Raw genomic sequence first — 21,075 nt, forward strand, 5'->3', positions numbered from 1 at the left:
AAAAAAAAAAAAAAGGTCTTCCTGCAGCCCTCTTAGAAGTTTGCCGATGACCCCCCTGGTTGAAAACCAGCGATCTTGAGGTTTCCTGACGGCCGGGCCAATGCACCTCAATTTAACCCATGTCTGCTTCAGCAGTAAAGAGTTGCTTCATGTCCCAATTATTAATGTCACTACTCAAAATTGGCTCAGGGTTTCAATTTGTGACAAACATTTCACAAGGTTACAGACATTCAGATTTCTCTCTCCTCTAGCATCTGCATGATCACTGTAATTCAGCATTGACTGAATGAGAAAAAAAAGATTAGAAACAACCCAGGACTGCATTTATGTTTCTCTGGAGTATTTGGGAACACATTTTGCACTTTTTTTTATTTTATGAAAATAAGCTTCTTACACACACTATAAACATACATCCAAAAACAAAAAAACATTTCTTCAACCCCAGAAACAGTCTTGGCGACGTGCACTATTCTTGAAATCAATTACATCTCTTACTATTCTTATCCACAACATACATTAAAAGCATGACTGAACCTGTGATCAGATTTATAGAGACACTGCTTTCAGAGAATTGATACGCAAAGCTGAAAGAAATTAAGCAGGTGATCCAGCTTTGTTGGATGACACTAGAATGAGCATTACTGTATAATTTTAAGGGGTGGGAAAGGAGAAAAGGCCTGGTTAATCTCCCCATTTCATTCTTAAAGTCTCCATGCACAGCAGAAGCCTTTCATACATTTGCAATCTTTTCTTCTTTCAAACGGTCCACGGCCTCTTGTTTAACGTCACAGTCTGCTGGTTCTGCAACAGTCACCTGTGCTATTTGGATGTCCATTGCTTGCTCTTTCAATCTCTCACCGTCTACTTGTAAAACCACTGTCTCTTCCACCCCACCTTCCGTCTGAGGCTTCTCTTCCTCCACCACTAGAGTCTCCTCAACAGCAACAACATCCACTGGCTCCACAGTAACATGCTCCACCCGTATGCCATCCTCCAATATAACCCCCTCCTCTCCCTCCTCATACTCTGCCATAGTCAAGACTGTGGTTGGGTCTGAAATCAGGACTTCCTCTGTGACGATAACCTTCTCCTGTAAGTCGTGGTGTTCTTGCAGATGAGTATGGAGGTCTCTGGGTTGTGTGAACCACTGATCGCAGAGGGTGCAATGATTGGGTTTCTCACCCGTGTGGGTCACCAAATGGTCCTTGAACTGCTCCCAACTATTGAAAACACTGCTACAGACCTGAGGTGCGAAAAAAAGATGAGTGAATAGAAATACAAGTGAATAGGTCTGCATGAAAGATACGCGACATAGCGTAGTGTCATTATATAAAATGCATACATCGCGTTTCTGAGTGAAGCACTGAACAGTTCTTGCACCCTAACAGCTCTTGCTCTGGTGTTTTTAGTGTCTGATAGAGGCTCAGATCACAAATGCTGCTCTACACAAACTCATCTCGGCATGTTCTGTGAGTTTTGGTCACTTATAATGTGCATTTGGGACGGCAACACGCACCATCTATAAACCCAAAACGCTTATAAATCAGTTGTCAACAATAGATAACATTTAATAACCTTAAGCTTTGACATTCAAAACTGACGATGTTAAGACAACCATTAATATTAGCATTGTGATTTTACAGCTGTACTCTCAACTAAATTATATTTTAGTGTAATATTACACATTTTACAGTACAAGGACAGGAAACCCAGAGTTTAAATCATAAATTGCCATTTTTTTTCAGAAAGTTTGGTATATTAAAATACATGTTTGGACAATATGTTATTGGTTAAAACCAACCTGGCATTCATAGAGCTTCTTTCGCCCTTTTTTGGCTCCAGAGCCATTTTGACACGCTGACATGTGGCACTTCAGCGTACTATTCCTGGCAAAACGTTCATGGCATTCTGGACACTCAAAGGGTTTCTCACCTACACATATATGGATAAGTGAAAAACTGATTAGATATTAAACTTGAATACATTTATTAAGATACATTTTACCTCATAATAACTCACTCACACACCTGTGTGCTTCCTTAAATGCTCTTTGAAATGTCCAAAATGATCGAACTGCTTTTCACAGTACTCGCAAACATGCACTTTCTTTTTCTGCCGTCGGGACTGTTCCTCTGCATCAAAATGAGAATTATTCAGGTGCTGTTTAAGGGCTCCTTCCCGAGCATATACTTTGCCGCAGTGCCTGCAAACAAAGCCCCTATCCGGGGTAGCGGTGTGAGTCTTCAAGTGCTGTTTGAGGTGGTAGTAGAGTTTGAAGCAGCGCTCACACTTGTCACAACGGAAAAGATTGTCCAGCTGAGAGATCTGGACCTCCACCACTTCAATATTCTCCAGCGTCTTGGAGGCAATCACAGCCTCTTCCGGCACGACTACCGTCTCATCCTCCTTTTTCATCACATGGAGTATCGGCTCTTCCTGTTGGTACTTGCTAGTGATATCAGCCAGCAAAGCCAACGCGGAGTCATCCGAAGACGGTTCGGTGGAACTCCTGGCAGCATCCACTACCTCCACCAGACCGCTTTCCTCTACCTCGATATGTTCCTCATCAACCTCCACCTCGATTTCAACAGATTCAGTCTCCACTGAAGGAAGAGTCTCAGTGATGACATTGAAGGTCTCTGCGATCTTCCTCTTCTTAGCCTTGCTCTTTCCAGTCAAGACCTGGGGGGGGTTTAATGAGGTGGTACCATTCCTTCTAGGTGGGAGAAGAAAAAGAATTGTTTAATAATAAACTTCAAGATCAAATCAAGCAGAAGAACTTTTTTTGAGAAAGTAGAATAGGTGAGTAACCTGTTGTTCAAGGCTTTAATTGCCTCCTGCATTTGAAGGTACTCTGCTGCTCTCCAGACATCACAGACTTCTTCCTCACCATCCACAGCTAATGTAGCCGTATAAGTGAACTCCATTAGGTGGCGGAAGGCGATGTTGCCAACACCTGTTCATTGCAACAGAAATATTCAAGTAATATTATTTGAGCATATAACATTCTGGAGTAATTTTTTGATTTTCACTATCGGGGCTGGGGGTACGTAATGTGCAACAGCAGTAATGTGTGCATGTTTTGTCAACTGGTCCACTTGGAACCAAAAACATGAGGTCCAACCTGAGCGGATTCAGGTCTGATATTAGTAGCCTCTGGTTTCTGGTAAAACAAATGTGTTTTTTTTACACAATGGTCCCAAGAATATCTGAAAATCTGCCAATCATAAAATATGCCAACTTTCCATTATTTATTTTGGGCGTTTAACAAAATATAATTAAAAAAATAATAATAATTCTGTGATAATGTTAATCCCCTTTCTTCTCAGCCAATCTATGCTTCTTTGCCTGAATTTATTTATTTATTTATTTTTTTAACACCATGCCAACATCCCAGCTTCTGTGGCTATTTTCATGGCAAGAAAAAATCTATAGTAAACTAAATCGGTTTTTAAAATCAATTTTCGCTAAAACTCTCTATATATATATATTTGATTTAACTTTGTTAAAAAAAAAAACTTCCAAAATGTTAACTGAATAAAAAAAGATTTCTCGAGGTATTAAAACCAGCAGAAAAGAATAAAATTAATTTAATCTACAAATAAGGTAGGAAGATAGGCATACATTTAAAACTACACCTCCCATGGTGTTTCTTATTTGTCTTCTTTATTTTGGTCATAGCCAATTGAAAAAGTCCTCTCTCGCCACTGGTGTGCAGGGCTTCAGGCTGTGTAGATGTCACAGTTTTTTGCATTTGGGTCTAGCATGTAAAAAAAAAAAAAAATTGTTGTCGGGTCAGACTATGGTCTAATTTTATCAGGTCTGTCGTAGTGATTTTTTTCTTTAAGCAAATTATTTTGTTGTTTATTTGCTCTATAACAGGCCAAACTGGCCTTAAACAAAACATTTCTGTAGCCATTTGAAATTAGAGGCAACCACTGCATTTTAATCACGATCCAAAAAAAGATGTTGCACACATGTAGCATGAGCAGTTGTTTTAGAAAACAGCAGACAAACTGAATGAAAATGCAAATTTACTCTCTGACAGTAGGTGGTGCTTATGGAACAGCAGTTGGTTACATTGGTTACCACTGTACATAAAGCAGCACTGCGCTTATAAATGCTACTTTATACGGAGATAAGAGGAAAATAAAATGCCATAGAAACTTTTCTGAAGACAGACAGTTCCCTTCAGAGATACATTCATATAAACCCCCACCCCCAATTCAATATTTATTTTTCTTCCCATTTTTGCTCTTTTTTACGTTCGTCTTTACAGCGTCTCTAGCCAGTGTTAATGTGCTGTTTACAGGATTAGCAAATATACTTCTTGAGATAATATAAATATCTAATTACTTAATATACAGATAATATATTGAGATATTCTTTGAGTTGAAAACATTAAACAAACAAAAAAGCATTTAAGCTGAAGCATAACAAATGGAAAAAAACGCTAATAAAGCAGACTGCGATTTATTAGCGTTATCTGGCAGAATGTACTTATACACTCAAGTCAGCATTTGGTTATCGTTTCCACGTTGATCCACTTGATAATTTTGATCAAAGTAATTGCAAATTTCTCTGCACCTTGAGGCAGACGATGACATTCTGTGAATACAACTTAACAAGCTCCACAGCACCACCCAGTGCATTTAGTTATATCTGAGTTTTAGTTTGCATGCTTAGGATTTCACTGCATTTACGGCCAGCAAAGCAACATATGTAGCAAAATTCGAATAGTATTTTTATTATGCAAATAACAATCACAGATCGAATATTCGACTATTTATGCGTACACCCCTAATTTCCAAACAAATTACATTTTGGGAAATTATTGCAATGCAGTTTGTGCGCAGGTACGGAATAGAGATTTATCAAAATGAAACTAAAAACCGTGTGTTTGGAGCAAAAACCAGTCAGTTCCTATTTACGGCCGGTCGACCAGTGCGTCTCTAGTCCTGGCGGCTCTTAGGACCCAAGAAGACCTCTACTGAAGTAGGCCTATATCTGTCTTCAATTAAAAAAATTCTGCCAACAAGCAGAAAACTATACTGTGTTGCAGAAAGGCATTCCAGTTTAGACCGCTTTGCTGATTAAAACTGCCATTATCCAGGAAAAAAAGGCCACAAGGTAATAATATACTCTTCATTATGACAAGAATATATAACCATTTTTGGTTACATACAATTGTATGTATTGTTAGGTACCTTCAATCTCCACTAGAGGCTCTTGAGTGAAGTCCTGGAAGAATTTGTGGAAAAACTGACTGCATGCAGCCAAAACAGCTTTGTGGGCCCTAAACTGATGTCCTGTTAAATAACCAGAAATCATCAGCACCACCGAATATGTGCAACTTTTAATTTAACTGTATAACATTTAGCATAATTCAGAAAGGCATTAGGTTAAGAGGAACAGAGACAGGAAACCTTACCATCCACAATGAGAGTGATGTCTGTGAACTGATCCAGCTGACGCTGCTCATTCAGTTTGTCAAGCATCACTTTATAATGGGCTGGAAACTCATGCCCATAGTCAACATCTCCATCAACTGACATGGTTCAGCCCTTGCCCTGCGCATGCAAGTACTATGAAGAAGGGGGGGGGGGAAACATGATGGAATAAGAAAATTATTGGCGTATAGTATTTATGTCATAATAATAATAATAATAAAGAAATGAAGATGCATGCAACCTCTTGGTAACAAAAAGCAGTTACAATTAGCTTTTTTTTTTTTTGGGCTGCAAGATTAAACCGTTAAATGTCAAAGCATTTTTAATGCAAGGCTATTTATCTGGAATCTTTAACATAATTATTTCATTCAACACAGATAATGCTTTTAGATAAATTAGGCACATACTTTGTAATGGCCCCTATGCCAACAGATCCATAGATTAGCGGGCATATCTAAGCAGTATGCCGAATAAGCGCGCATTTCTACAGGGAGCTTCTCTACGCAAGACTGGCAGCTTTACACCCAGCGGGTTTACTGCTGCAAAAGCCACGTACTTCAACAGCCCAACCGTATAGAGATCCAACAGAAAAATACAAACGGCAAAAGAAGCACTGTGTGCAGGTCAGCTTCATGTTACTCGCACGCTAGGCCTGTGGCTGCTAACGCATTCGCCATTTGTTTTCTGGACCATTGTCGTTACGTCATCAAATCGCGCATTAAAATGCTATTTTAATCAGACAAATTCCCTTTCGGCTAAATAATGAGTGACGCCGGGCGTCTAACGCTCCGGAGAACTTACCCCGGGTGACGCTTTGATGCTTATTACGGTGGTTTATACGCGTTGGAGGCCTGAAGCGATCAATGTGCTGTGTTTTTCCTCCGCTCGTCGAAAAAGGGCGGTCGTTCTACTCTGGCCTCGAGTTCCCATAAGCCCTTGCGCATGAGTTTTATCGCGCGAGGCTGATAGGTGGCGTTTACCAAAGCAACGGTGCCCAACAACGACCCGTTATGTTCAAGTATGGAAAAGGTAAATAAGATTCAGATTCAGATTCATTCTTTATTGTTTTCACAGACTGTACTGTACCAGGAGTAACATTCAACACGCATAACATGCACATACCACACATAATTGTGTACACATAAATAGACATAATTGCAAATAAAAAATAAATAGCTGCTAAATGTTTTTTTTTTTACAGTAAATAAATTAGGCATTCTGTGAATTCAACGCTCTTATAGCTGAGAGTACAAAACTTTTCCCTAGCCGTGATTTTTTAGCTCACTGTCTATCGGCGGCCTAAGGGATGAAGGGTAAAACATGAGTTAAGAGGGTGACTATGGATTATGTATAATGGTGTTTGCTCTACGAATGGTAACTTAGCAGTGTCAGTGAGAGCTGACAAGTTGGGTGTGGGAAGACCAATTATTTTTGAGGAAGTGTTAGTGATTTTAAGGAGCTCGTTTCTATTAGTGAGGGAAAGCAGTGAAATAGCAGATGGCCCAATACAGGAGGATGGGTTCAATGATAAGAAAAAATCTTGGTGTGGTTTTGACTGAGAAAGTCCTGAGTTTTATGTATGACAAATAGTCTCTGTTGACAGCGCCTATGCATGTCTGTGATGTGCAGAGCCGGACAGTAACGGAGTACATTTACTTGAGTACAGTACTTACAATTTTGAGGGATCTGTACTTTACTCGAGTATCATTTTTGGGGAGTACTCATGACTTTACTCAAGTACATTTGAGAGGCAAATATTGTACTCTTTACTCCAATACATTTCTATCCATAACCGTGAGTACCCGAGTAAAAAAAAATAAAAATTCTCGGAAACCCTCAATTTGTTGTTTCCCTCTCAAACGTGATTGGATTGTGCAGGCGCCACTGATTGGGACAGCCTATCAGCAATCACTTTCAGCTTTCCGCCAAAGTCAACTCCATGGTCAGATTTTATATTCCACATTAATGTAAGCCAAGCATTTGGTTTGATGTTCTTGAGTATGTGGTGTGTTTAACACAGTCAGGTTCAAATGTGGCAGTGGCGTAGCCACGAGGGATTTCTGATTTCTTAAAAAAAAAAACTTTAGGAGGCAAAATATATTTTTACTGATTATGTGAATTACACTGCGCAAACCAAAGTAGGCTACTACCCAGCGAATGAAGAAGGGTTGGCGCTCAGTCTCCACAGTACATAAAATATTCATTTTGTTTTATTTTATTTTTCCGGTTTGTATTTATGAGGAAAAAACAATGTTATGGACGTGTTCTCCGTTACGGACGTGAGCGCTCTGAAAGCGGCATAAAAAATGCTTTAAAACTTTCACAGAGACCTCAAACAGAAAACACAAAACCTTTCTTTAACCTGAATTTCGTTTTGCATTAATTGTATCTTAATTTTAATCAATGTTTCATCAACCAATTGGCTGGGTTTAATAAATTAGAAGTAAATAGCAGACGATAGATAAGAAACGGAGGCGCCGGCCTGTGAACTGGATCTCGTCTCATAAATGAACCGAAACTCAGTGTATAAGGTAGCCTACTTGCCTCTCACAGACATGTCTACTTTTAAACAGAAAAAATCAAAACGAAAGAAAACAGACTACAGACTGCTCTCTGCTTATGTAATCCGTATGAAATGTGCATTTCTCTCTGGCGTGTTCACTACTGAAGATCGCGAGTCAGCATCGTCAACTTCATCTAGCCGACACTGACAAAGAAAACACTTGTTTATTAACAAGTGTTTATTAATAAACAATTAAAATATCTCCTTGCTATATTTTACATATTCATAATCATTCCTTTTGCCGGTTCTATGTGACAGCTTTTAGGTGCTTTATTGGCAGCGCCACCCTTACGTGTGTGTGTGTGTGTGTGTGTGTGTGTGTGTTGTCCCCGCATTTAAAGATGGGACCCCCAAAAATTTAATTAAATTAAATAAAGCAACATGGTAAAAAGATGAAAATGACTTGATTTTACTTTCAATTCCTTTTACATTCTCCAAGGTATTAACATTAACATTTTTCATAACTCCATGTAGGACGTTTCTGTGCATAAATGTAAGCACTGTGGCAGTAGATTACTAATGCAATATTTAGAAAATCTACTCTTGTACTCTTGATACTCAAGTACTTTTAAAAACAAGTACTTTAGTACTTTTACTTAAGTAGACATCTGAATGTAGTACTTTTACTTGTACTTGAGTAAAATTTAGCAAGGGGTATCTGTACTTTTACTCAAGTAACAAAGCTCTGTACTCTGTCCGCCTCTGGTGATGTGATGGTAGGTAAATAAGTAAATAATATTGTCTGACAATTTGATTTGGGTTAGAAAAAAAAGTTATTTAGGCTATAATGTGCTCTATATTTACATTTTACAAACTAGTTAAGCATTATACGAAAGCCAATCAAAGCCTTGTACATAGACTACTCTTTCAGCCTCAAATTTTATTTATTTACTTATTGTTAATTGTAGGCTACAACACAAGAAAGGGAACAACCAAGACCCTATATGCCAAGACCAGATCTGCAAGTTTTATGAAGATATATTTTAGACTAAAGAAAAATTGAAGGGAGCACAATACGTCAATGTGTTCTCTAAATGTAAATGTCTAGGGAGAAACACAATGAGTTCTGTTAGCAACGATTCAGAGTTTGAATATACAACTTCCAAAAGATATAATATTTTAATTCATTGGACCAAAATTAAAAGCTTGAATAGCTCAGCTTTCAGCCACTAGAATAGTTTTTCCACAGAATTTGTGTCTGGTTTTCCAGTGCAAATGTCTACAGATTCTTAAATTAAGATTATAAATGACATTAAAAAAAGTCTACAAATTCTTAAATCAAGATTGATAAATTACATCAAATATTAAATCTTTTTTTTTTCTGTGAAACTAAAGTGAGTTAAAACAAGAACAAACATCTGCCAATGAACATAAATCTACTTAATTCAAAGGGAAGTTTTCATCACTCATTGACAGATATTTGTTCTTGTTTTTTTAAGCATAAACTAACTTTGTTTTGTTCAATTTTTCATTAGTTTACATTTGCATCTCAAGTAAATGTATCTTGATTTAAAGATACTTTTTTTGCTATGCTTGCAACATTCAATGCTATGGCTAAAGTATAGACTTTACTTATGCCATGAAACAGATTTTAATAATGGGGAAATATCTCTTCTTATTTAGCAGTGAAACCTTATCACAAATAGGCACCTTTGTTGGAGTGTGATTGTCATCCAATATAGTTGCTTCTGTTTAAAAACACAAATAATTATAATAATAAAAATACACAAATTATCAGAATTTAAATTAAATCAGAATTTATTTCAACGAAAATATTTATTCTGATCAGTTAATTGTTGAAAATGAATTGTAGCTATATGTTGTAATGTAATTTGTGAGAGATTTTTTCCAATGCATATACAGGTCCTTCTCAAAAAATTAGCATATTGTGATAAAGTTCATTATTTTCCATAATGTAATGATAAAAATTAAACTTTCATATATTTTAGATTCATTGCACACCAACTGAAATATTGCAGGTCTTTTATTGTTTTAATACTGATGATTTTGGCATACAGCAAAAAATTAGCATATTTCATCCGACCAATAAAAGAAGTGTTTTTAATACAAAAAAAGGTCAACCTTCAAATAATTATGTTCAGTTATGCACTCAATAGTCAATACTTGGTCGGGAATCCCTTTGCAGAAATGACTACTTCAATGCGGCGTGGTATGGAGGCAATCAGCCTGTGGCACTGCTGAGGTGTTATGGAGGCCCAGGATGCTTCGATAGCGGCCTTAAGCTCATCCAGAGTGTTGGGTCTTGCGTCTCTAAACTTTCTCTTCACAATATCCCACAGATTCTCTATGGGGTTCAGGTCAGGAGAGTTGGCAGGCCAATTGAGCACAGTAATACCATGGTCAGTAAACCATTTACCAGTGGTTTTGGCACTGTGAGCAGGTGCCAGGTCGTGCTGAAAAATGAAATATTTATCTCCATAAAGCTTTTCAGCAGATGGAAGCATGAAGTGCTCCAAAATCTCCTGATAGCTAGCTGCATTGACCCCTGCCCTTGATAAAACACAGTGCAGCAACACCAGCAACTGACATGGCACCCCAGACCATCACTGACTGTGGGTACTTGACACTGGACTTCAGGCATTTTGGCATTTCCTTCTCCCCAGTCTTCCTCCAGACTCTGGCACCTTGATTTCCGAATGACATGCAAAACTGAGCAACAGTCCAGTGCTGCTTCTCTGTAGCCCAGGTCAGGCGCTTCTGCCGCTGTTTCTGGTTCAAAAGTGGCTTGACCTGGGGAATGCGGCACCTGTAGCCCATTTCCTGCACACGCCTGTGCACGGTGGCTCTGGATGTTTCTACTCCAGACTCAGTCCACTGCTTCCGCAGGTCCCCCAAGGTCTGGAATCGGTCCTTCTCCACAATCTTCCTCAGGGTCGGTCACCTCTTCTCGTTGTGCAGCGTTTTTTGCCACACTTTTTCCTTCCCACAGACTTCCCACTGAGGAGCCTTGATACAGCACTCTGGGAACAGCCTATTTGTTCAGAAATTTCTTTCTGTCTTACCCTCTTGCTTGAGGGTGTCAATGATGGCCTTCTGGACAGCAGTCAGGTCGGCAGTCTTACCCATGATTGCGGTTTTGAGTAATGAAACAGGCTGGGAGTTTCTAAAAGCCTCAGGAATCTTTTGCAGGTGTTTAGAGTTAATTAGTTGATTCAGATGATTAGGTTAATAGCTCGTTTAGAGACCCTTTTCATGATATGCTAATTTTTTGAGACAGGAATTTGGGGTTTTCATGAGCTGTATGCCAAAATCATCAGTATTAAAACAATAAAAGACCTGAAATATTTCAGTTGGTGTGCAATGAGTCTAAAATATATGAAAGTTAAATTTTTATCATTACATTATGGAAAATAATTAACTTTATCACAATATGCTAATTTTTTGAGAAGGACCTGTATATATTATACAAAAAAAATAAACATTACCTTGTTTTAATAGTGCTTTAGCTATTTATAATATTGTGGGCAATCTGTTACGCCCACTGGAGCCTCAGTTGCTATGGCAACTTGCATACCATGAAAGTTACCTTCGTTTTTGGAACCGAAAGTTGAGGTTATCCGCTTACTTGCCCTTAAACATACCCGGCTATGTCACATAACCTGCTTTCTGGAATACCCCTTGATCTATTCTGTCAAAGACCAAACAATTCAACATGGCCATATTACCATGCCAAACAGTCTGAGAGTTGTCATGACAGAACAGCATTTATTTGAAATAGAAATCGTTTGTAACATGTCTTTACTGTCACAATTTAATGTATCCTTGCTGAATAAAATAAAACATCCATTATGTTGTATTAAAAAAAAAATTTGTTCTGACCCTAAACTTTTAAACAGTAGTGTATAAGTAATACAGATATACAGTTGTAATCAAAATTATTCAACCCCCATTGCAAATCAGGTTTATTGGCAAAATTTACAGACTTTCAGCTATTTGCAATGAACAAATTAAACAAAATAAATTGAAATAGCTCAACACAACAAATGTTTCGGGGTTTCCCCAAATTCAACTGAAAATGCAAATTTTAATGACTTCTGCAGTCTCAAAATTATTTAACCCCTTCATGGCAAGCATTTTTAGTACTCAGTAGAACACCCTTTTGCTGTTATGACCTGCTGCAAACGAGATGTATAACCAGACACCAGCTTCTGGCAGCGTTTCTGAGGAATCTTAGCCCATTCATCATGAGCAATGGCCTCCAGATCAGTAATATTCTTGGGTCTGCGTGCTGCAACCGCTTTCAAATCCCACCAGAAATTTTCTATGGGGTTCAAGGCAGGTGACTGTGATGGCCACTGTAGAATCTTCCAGGACTTCTTCTGCAACCAAGCCTTGGTGGAATTTGAGGTATACTTGGGATCATTTTTCTGTTGGAAGGTCCAATGATGCCCAAGCTTCAGCTTCCTCAATGATGGCAAACGTTTTCTCCTAGGATTTCCTGATACTTCAATGAATACATCTTGCCTTCCACACACTGCAGGTTTCCAGTTCCAGAGGATGCAAATCAGCCCCTAGCGCATCACCGAGCCACCACCATGGTAGACTGTAGACAGAGTGTTCTTTTCAGCATATACTTCATTCTTCTTTCTCCAGACATACCGCTGATCCATAGGGCAGAACAATTCCAATTTGTTTCATCGCTCCACAGAACAGAATCCCCAAACTTCTCTGGCTTATATATATGATTTTGAGCAAATTGGAACCAACTTTTCTTGTGCTTTTGGGTCAGTAGTGGTGTACGTCTTGGAGTTCTGGCATGGAAACCGCATGAGTTTAGTACGCGCCTTACTGTCCAAGCTGGAACCTCAGTGCCTGTTGCCATCAAGTCTTACTGCGGGTCTTTTGCAGTCACTCAAGGGTTTTCCTGAACCTGCCTTCTCATAAATCTCATGGCAACTATTCTTTTTCTGCCCCGTCCAGGCAGTGTAACCACTGTTCCTTTAAAGTTCACCCAAAAATGAAAAGTCATTAATTACTCACCCCCATGCTGTACCAACCCCGTAAGACCTTCGTTCATCTTCGGAACACAAATGAAGATATTTTTGATTAAATCTGAGAGGTGGATACCTGCTACATAGGCTTCCTAAGGGAATGACTCAGGGGGGCAGTGGAGAGCTTTGTCTGCCAATCAATAATTCAGTGTAATATATTTTATAGATATATAGAATAAGTGTTAGTATTAATGGGTCAAGTGTTGAGCCATTTCTTGAAAGCAGCTAAAGACTCAGCTGCTCTGGTTGAGTTAGGCAGGTCATTCCACCAGCTGGGAACTGTCAAGAAGGTAAAGGTCCGTGAAAGTGATTTTGTGACTCTTTGGAATGGCACCACAAGGCGCCGTTCACTTGCAAAACGCAAGCTTCTGGAGTGCACATAAGTCTAAAGTCGTGAGTTTAGGTATGGGGTGCAGAGCCAGTGGTTGTTCTATATAGGTAAATATCAGTGGCTTGAATTTTTGATGCGAGGGGCAATTGGCAACCAAAGCAAGTTTGAGGAGAGGTGTGACGTGCGCTCTCTTCAGCTCGTTAAAGACCACTCTCTCTGCAGCGTTTCTGGATCAGATGCAGAGGTTTGGCAGTGCATGCTGGAAGGCCTGCCAAGAGAGCATTACAATATTCCAGTCTGGATAGAATAAGAGCTTGGACAAGGAGTTGTGTAGCATGCTTCGATAGGAAGGGCCTGATCCTCCTAATGTTGTATAAGGCAAATCTGCAGGACTGGGCAGTTCTAGCAATGTGGTCTGTGAAGTTTAACTGATCATCAATCTTAACTCCAATGATCCTGGATGTCCTGGATGGAGTTATGGTTGACGAACCTAGCTGAATGGAGAAGTTGTGATGAAGTGTTGGGCTGGCTGAGACCACAAGCAGTTCTGTCTTCGCAAGGCTGAGTTAAAGGTGGTGGTCCTTCATCCAGCAAGAAATGTCTGTCAGGCAGGCTGAGATACGAGCAGCTACCGTCAGATCATCTAGCTGGAATGAGTTGTATGTCTTCAGTGTAGCAGTGATTGGAAAAAAACATGTTTCTGAATGACAGATCCTAGTGATGACATGGAGATGGAGAAGAGAAGTGGTCCAAGCACTGAGCCCTGAGGCACCTCCGTAGCTAGATGTAGCGACTTAGACACTTCACCCCTCCATGACATTGTGAAGGACCTAGCTGAGAGGTAAGACTTTGGAGTGCGGTTCCTGAGATGCCCTTCGTCATGAGGGTTGACAGGAGGATCTGGTGGTTAACTGTGTCAAAAGCAGCAGACAGATCCAGAAGGATAAGTACCGAGGATTTGAAAGCTGCTCTTGCCAGTCTCAGAGCTTCAATAACCGAGAGCAGGCCAGTCTCAGTTGAGTGGCTGCTTTTGAAACCAGACTGGTTGTTGTCCAGGAGGTTGTTCTGTGAGAAAGGCAGACACAAGTGTTTTTGCAATAAACGGAAGAAGGGAGACCGGACTTTAATTTTCTAAAAGTGCTAGATTTAGAGTGGGTTTCTTAAGCATATGACATTAAAACTGATCACTTTTAATGTAAAAGGTCTAGCAAGAAGCTATAGCTTTGATTGCTGGAACTAAGCATGGAAGCAAAAAAACTGTAAAATTAAATACAGCATAATCTTAATTCATATTGAATATCTTTAATTGGAAATTAATTCAATGCAACATTATTTAGTAAATTGATTTCAACAAAAAACTAGCACAGGTTGTACTGCAGTATGGCAGCACCCTTGCTACAAAAGTTTTAACAGAAGTTAGTTTTGTTTTCTTTTAAATGGTTTATCATGCTTGTTATATAAATGATTAGAGTGGAAATCCATTTACTAAAGAATGTTAACTTAACTGACGGCTTCATTTCCACTTTCAAATATGAACCAAACAAAGCTATGACTTCCCTGTGACCCTAACCAAAGTTGCTTACGTAAGATTATGTCTTGGAATAACTTAATTTGCTTAAACAGTTGTGTGAGGGGTATATCTAAGAGTGTGTAGTCATGGCTTCATCTGTTAGGCTTGATAAATGTTTTTAGTTAACTGTGAAGCACTTTGGGCAGCACCGTTGCTATTAAATGTGCTATATAAATAAATAGAAGTTGAAGAATACCATGTTCGGATGTTGTTTAAGTTATCTTAAATGAAGTTTTATGTAACAAAGTTCGGGAGGACCACTTTCAGGTAATCAACCAATCAGCTCAGGAGGAAGCCGCTATAAATAAAGCTTTTCCTCGCCTCTTGTCTCACGACAAGTGTCTCAGACACTCGGCTGGGTCTACCCCAGTATAGGGGGGAGTACTTTGGGTTCGGGCAAAATTCCGAGCTCGGAGCTCTCCCCCGGCGGCAAGCCAAACACGCATAAATACAACTTTAGATTTCATGTACGTGTGAACTCGTGAACCTATCAAAACCTGTAGAAATGAAATCAACCGATTGTCCATTTGACTATAAGTATTGTTTCTGTATCTTAAGTAATTTTGAGGCTGGATCCCATTCCCTACTAATTGTCTATGGACTTTGGAAGTGGGGAGAACTTTGTCTTCAGTAAACTCTCTGTCAACTGATTGAACTTCAACGTTGACGCATGTCTTCATTGAGCATAATGGTCTCTTCATGTGGCTTAACTTTAATTCCCCTATACATACCTAAAATCAAATAGATCAGACAATTTCTGAAGATGCCTTATATTTAATGTTCAGTTGTCACACTATCCATTGATTTGGTTTATTCTTTATTAAGAATTGACTTATATTGTTGTTTGAGAATCAGTTAATCTTATTCAATTATTTCATAATACTTTTTTCAAGTTAACTATTAACTGTCAGTAATCAGTAAATCTGTGTTAACTGCATCTAAAGTGCATCACGGTCAAACTGTCTTCCAAATCATGAGACCTGATAATGAAGATTAACTAAATGAAATTGATTATAAACCGGTCCAGACACAAGGATCACAGACAATGTCAACCTGAGACGTTCTTCGAATGTTTGAAACAGATTTTGAATGTGTATGTAAGTTTTTCCAAGCAAATGTGTTTTATCATTGTTTCTCCTTACATAATTTCTGCTGCATGTTTATCAAAGATCAGCAAAGAGACAGGAAGTTTCAAAGTTTCATCTCAGCAGGAAAAGTGCTGACACTAACCCAGCTGTGCACTGCTGCACAAACAAAAAATACAGGATGTTAAGAGAACCATGCAAATAAATCCACATTGATTCTCTCCAAATGAATGCTTTAAAAATCACGTTGTCCACAGTCCTCTGATACTCAATTGGTTGTATTTTCTTTTCAGTGTTGCACCCAGCCCCCTCTTTCAGGCCTTAGGGAAAACAGAGGTCTGGAATGCAGTTCTTTAACTGTTTCCTCTCTGGACATTTTTAGCAAAAACAAAAGTTAACTTTGTGTTTTCTTCTTCTTCTTCTTCTTCTTCTTTTAACAACAGAGACATGAAGAAATGAACAAGTAAGAAAAAAAAACGAAAAAGACTTTGCAGTGACAACAAAATATCGAATGCACTTAGACTTTTTTTCAGCTCTAAGTTCTGGCTTGTACCTTCAAACACATTATGGAGGTTACATATATATATATACTGTATATATATATATTATTGCTGATGCGTGTAAACCCTGGGTGAATAAGTGAGCTATTAAAGTTTTTGAAACAGAGACAGGGACCTTTGCCCTGCTTTTAGTCAGGAAAAACAAGAGGAGTATAAATAGGAGGAGCCGTTTGGGAGCGTGTTGTTTTTGTCTAGAATCAGCTCAGAAAGCATCGCTGGTGAAGACTCTCAAGTAAAATAAGTAAGTGTGCACTCCTCAGTTATGAGATATCTTATTATTTTTGCTCTTTTTAGTTCTTTTGTAAAACAACATCTTTGCATTACTTATGCACTTTTTAAACTTAGATTAAAAATGAGATGCTTGAGGTTTTAATGTAGTTATATATGAATGCATTATTTGCGCACCAGTTCGTGCACATTAGTTTAGCTCTGACAACTACATGTTATAAATTTGCAATGTCCTCCAATAGCATCTGGATGGACTACTATGGACCGTCCGTAAATGATACTATGGTAGTTCACCCAAAAATGAAAATGATGACAGAATTTTCATTTGTGAACTCTCCTTTACCATATAATTACCATAATTACCGTAAATACAGGCACATGAATCTTTTTTGGCTAATATAAGAACGATGCGATTAGATATGCAATTGCTGAGTGGGCAGAAATTGTATTATGAGTGTACCAAAAGAGGCTAAGTTAAGTCAGTATTTTATCATACATTATATATCAGTATATTTATTTTATATTTTATATTGATGTAACATTTTAATCTAATAAATAAAATATAAAAGAAACAATAAAATATAGACAAATACAAATATATAATGTGTTATCGTTATATGTAAGTATATATGACATTTTAATATAAAAATGAATCAAATATGACATAATTAATAAAATAAACAATAAAATACCATATAAAAATAAAATATGCATCTTAAATGTTTGTTGCTGATTGTAAGGTTTGAATTGTATCTGCATTGTACAGTTCAAATGTCTGCTCTAGAGAACACCAAAAGACCAAAGTATTTTTTATTTTCTTTCTTTTTTATGAATGTGAGGCATAAACTGTTGATCTTTGTGTGTAGGTTAGTGGGCTTGTTGTTTGGAGTCATGTGGAAGGCGCTCAGCCTCACCCTAGCTCTCTGCGTCCTGGCGGGCTGCAGTGCAGAGAGCGAGACGGATGGAGCCCGCTGTAAACTTCCTCCTGTGTGGAAGGTTGGGGAGGTGGAGCCCATGAAGAACGCTCATGGACATGTGACAGTGGTGGCTTACTTACAGGCCAGCTGACTGTTCTGCTTGGAGCAAGCATCAAAGTGAGTCCAGACTTTTTATCGCAGTGATTAGGTATACTAACATTTTAAAATAGCAATGTTTGAGAAATAACAAGTTTGATGAAACCTTGTTTTTCAAAACCATATCTGGTCACATTCTTGATAGTGTTTTCTCTGTACTGTTTACACAAGGTGTATTTATCTAATCCAACTTGTTGAATGTTCTTCAAGGCTTAATGACTTGCTCCTGAAGTTGGAGAACCAAGGTTATGTAAATATAACCTACATGGTGGTAAACAACCGAGAAGAACGGTCCCAAAATCTGCACCACTTGCTCGAAGAAAGACTGTTAAATATCACCCTTTACGCCCAAGACCTCAGCCAGCCAGATGTCTGGCAGACCGTGAATGCTGAGAAGGATGACATTTTGGTCTATGACAGGTTTGGCTCACAACTTAATCAGCTTAATTCACCCAATGAACATGATTACCATATTACTTTATCAATATACCACTAAATACCCTTTTCCTTTTTTTTTTACCAGGTGTGGCCGACTCACTTACCATCTGTCTCATCCATACACCATCCTGAGCCACCCACATGTGGAGGAGGCTATAAGAAAAACCTATTGTGATGGCATTTGTGGAGAGTGCAACATAGAGGTAAAACAGCTGTGATTTTACAATAAATATGATGACCCCCCCCCCCCCCCCCATTTTTTTGTTTAGAAAAAAAGAGAGAAAAAATCTGAGTATTTAAAAACACTATCATTATTATTTTTCATTACAACATAAATTCTCATATTTAACTTTATTATACATAAATGCAAATTTTACGGAAGTGATGCAATTTCATAGAAGCATGAATAAAAGCATTAAAAAAGGTTCTTTACATGGCATCTCCATGAAGAACCTTAAATATCTATGGATCCTTTCCATTGCAAAAAAAATAAAAATTCTTCATAGTGGAAAAGGTTCTTCAGATTATTAAAATCACACTAAGAAAAATAAAATGGTTCTTTAAAGAATTGTTCACTAAAGAGATCTTTGGGGAACCCAAAGTAGCTCTTCTATGGCAATGCTGAAAAAAAAAAAACTTTATTTTTAAGAGGGCATACAGTATTTTCAATATGCCCTTTTCCTCTGGTCATTAGAGTTCACTGCAACTTGAAGAGTGCAAGAAATCCACAGATGTGAATACACCAGCAGATGAAGAACGGCCTCACCATCCCGATCATCATGATCATCACGAACACGGTCATCATCACGGTAGTGCGGAAAGGCATAGGCATGGTGGCTCCCACCATCACCATCCTCACCATCACCACCACCACGGCCAACAACAGGTTGATGTGGGTCAGCAGATCCTGACCCAGATTGACTTTGGTCAGGTAGCCGTTAAACAACCAGTGATGAAACGACCTTGAGCCAAGCACACTAGGTGAAAAGTCCAGTTCAGCTGACAGCAGGGGGCAGACTCTCCTGTGGCCAGCTGATGCTGACACTGACGACAGCTCTTTGGTGGGGAGGGCAGTGGGCACGTGGCAGGCCTCTGACACTGTGAGGAGACTCTTCCAGCCTCCTGACACTGACAGGGCCTGAAGGTGGAGGGCAACAACATCAGGGAGACCTGACAGTGACGTCCCGCCCACCCCACTGAATGAGAGCCGTCGCAATCAACCTGAGCCTGACCAGCAGGGGACGCTAGTTGAGTATGACAAGAGAAGTAAACAGGGCCGTTGCCTTGGTTGCAAAATTGTCTGATCATTTATAGCTTCACGGAAACATCAGTGAGCCCGGCACTGCTGGTCAGCGCTCTCGTTTTATCTACCAACTAGTATTTACACCTCAGCGTGTGGCAGCACTGGACCTTTGCATCCCATTCTGAATGATTCGCAAATTGGTTCTTTCTAATGGAAGCTAAACAATTCAATCTAAATAACCTAGTTTTTGATATTTTTCTGGTTAAATCTGTTATATAACAAACAAAACGATCTGACTTTAATGGGTCCAGTGTCTGTTTTCTTCTGAGAGTGTGTCAGGTTCATCATGTTAGTGTCTTTTCACCTCTAGATGCTTTATGTGGCATTTATGAAGGCAGGTGCGGAAACTATGCTCTAGTGGTGCCTGTCCGATGTTAGGCCATACAGAGCAGAGGGCAAAGATCACGTAACATCCTGGAACCTTTGCTATACCCAATCTAGCTATGAAAATCAGGGGTATTAAAATCTATTTTGTCATTATTCTGGAATTCAAAAAGTTGTTTTAGGATTGCTGTGTGGAGATAGAGGTGGTAAAGTAGGCGGAGAGATTCTGATCATGAATTTTAAACACTGTTAAGATACTTCATTTAAAGGTAATGGACCACTTTATGATCTATATCTGTTTTATTTTAGTTACTAACACAAATGTTGTAAGCGGGTTGTAAAATGTATATGCTCTGCATTACAAAAATGTTAATGGATCATAGGGAAATTTACAAAACGTAACTTTTACTTCACATTTATTAGAGAGGAGTTTGGGAGGGAGTAACTGGAAAAAGGTTGTCATTGTTATCTTGAGAAGGACTGTTTGAAACATTTTACATACTTAATGAAAGTTTTCTGGAAAATCTAGTATCACCTGGAAGACCCGAGAAATTGTATGAAAACAATGTTTGTGATGGTGCCAATGTCATATGAATGTGAAAAGCAAGTGGAATGTAAGAGAAAAAAAAAACATGTTACTCAGATAAACTCAAATAAAGTAAAAAACAAAACAAAAACAACAACAACCTTTGTTCATCCACTAACTTTGTCACTGTAATTTGATTTTTATACTTACCAACCATTTCATTTCATTTATTTTACAGGAAATGTTAAAAGTAACATTAAGGTACAATTTAAACGGGCCTGACTCAGTTTAAAAACTGGTTTCCAGCAGGTTCCTGTTCTGCAGAACATAAAACACAATTTACGACACATGAGAAACCATAATAGTTTAGTCACTCTGCCTCAAAACGTCTTAACAAGAATTTAAAATTCTACATTTTTAATGATAACCTTGATAAATTAATTTATATATTTTTTTAATTAAAATAATTTATTTTAATTTTATGATTACTTATAAATCAATATTATACATAACTTTACATTATACAATGAATTATTAAATTGTACTAATTTTGTTATATATTGCTATTATCTAAATATTATTTAAATATATGATTTAAATATTTTTATATAA

General features: G+C 38.3%; 2 protein-coding genes across 5 annotated transcripts; one reads left to right on the forward strand and one right to left on the reverse strand.

Annotated features, from left to right (window-relative positions):
* Positions 1–323: 323 nt before the first annotated feature.
* On the reverse strand, positions 324–6,392 carry znf131 (zinc finger protein 131). 3 transcript variants are annotated; one of them, XM_056237530.1, is made up of 7 exons: positions 6,252–6,392; positions 5,432–5,585; positions 5,208–5,309; positions 2,812–2,956; positions 2,028–2,713; positions 1,802–1,932; positions 324–1,243 (listed from the first exon to the last, which is right to left on the reverse strand). In XM_056237530.1, exons 2-7 carry the CDS (start codon positions 5,553–5,555, stop codon positions 731–733), a joined length of 1,701 nt encoding a protein of 566 aa, XP_056093505.1. In that variant the 5' UTR covers positions 5,556–5,585; positions 6,252–6,392; the 3' UTR covers positions 324–730. The 3 variants fall into 3 exon arrangements, with proteins under 3 accessions (XP_056093505.1, XP_056093503.1, XP_056093504.1); XM_056237528.1 differs by having other exon boundaries at positions 2,028–2,716; positions 6,252–6,391; XM_056237529.1 differs by lacking the exon at positions 6,252–6,392 and adding an exon at positions 5,858–6,161 and having other exon boundaries at positions 2,028–2,716.
* Positions 6,393–16,715: 10,323 nt separating this feature from the next.
* On the forward strand, positions 16,716–20,049 carry selenop (selenoprotein P). Of its 2 annotated transcripts, none has more exons than XM_056237536.1 (5): positions 16,716–16,812; positions 17,666–17,893; positions 18,083–18,292; positions 18,396–18,513; positions 19,005–20,049. In XM_056237536.1, exons 2-5 carry the CDS (start codon positions 17,691–17,693, stop codon positions 19,578–19,580), a joined length of 1,107 nt encoding a protein of 368 aa, XP_056093511.1. In that variant the 5' UTR covers positions 16,716–16,812; positions 17,666–17,690; the 3' UTR covers positions 19,581–20,049. The 2 variants fall into 2 exon arrangements, with proteins under 2 accessions (XP_056093511.1, XP_056093513.1); XM_056237538.1 differs by having other exon boundaries at positions 19,005–19,656.
* Positions 20,050–21,075: the final 1,026 nt, after the last annotated feature.

The sequence above is a fragment of the Rhinichthys klamathensis genome, unplaced genomic scaffold, assembly GCF_029890125.1.
Source record: "Rhinichthys klamathensis goyatoka isolate OS25496 unplaced genomic scaffold, OSU_Roscu_1.1 h1tg000487l_1, whole genome shotgun sequence".
In the NCBI taxonomy this organism is placed as follows: domain Eukaryota; kingdom Metazoa; phylum Chordata; class Actinopteri; order Cypriniformes; family Leuciscidae; genus Rhinichthys; species Rhinichthys klamathensis.

What these genes read in the sequence shown, in the direction of transcription:
- znf131 (XM_056237528.1), bottom strand. Translation starts at nt 5,555, where the DNA reads ATGTCAGTTGATGGAGATGTTGACTATGGGCATGAGTTTCCAGCCCAT. An exon ending in GCATTTAAGGAAGCACACAG is followed by an intron (nt 1,933 to 2,027) that starts GTGTGTGAGTGA and finishes ATATATGTGTAG; the next exon opens with GTGAGAAACCCTTTGAGTGT. An exon ending in AGAAGCTCTATGAATGCCAG is followed by an intron (nt 1,244 to 1,801) that starts GTTGGTTTTAAC and finishes TTCGCACCTCAG; the next exon opens with GTCTGTAGCAGTGTTTTCAA.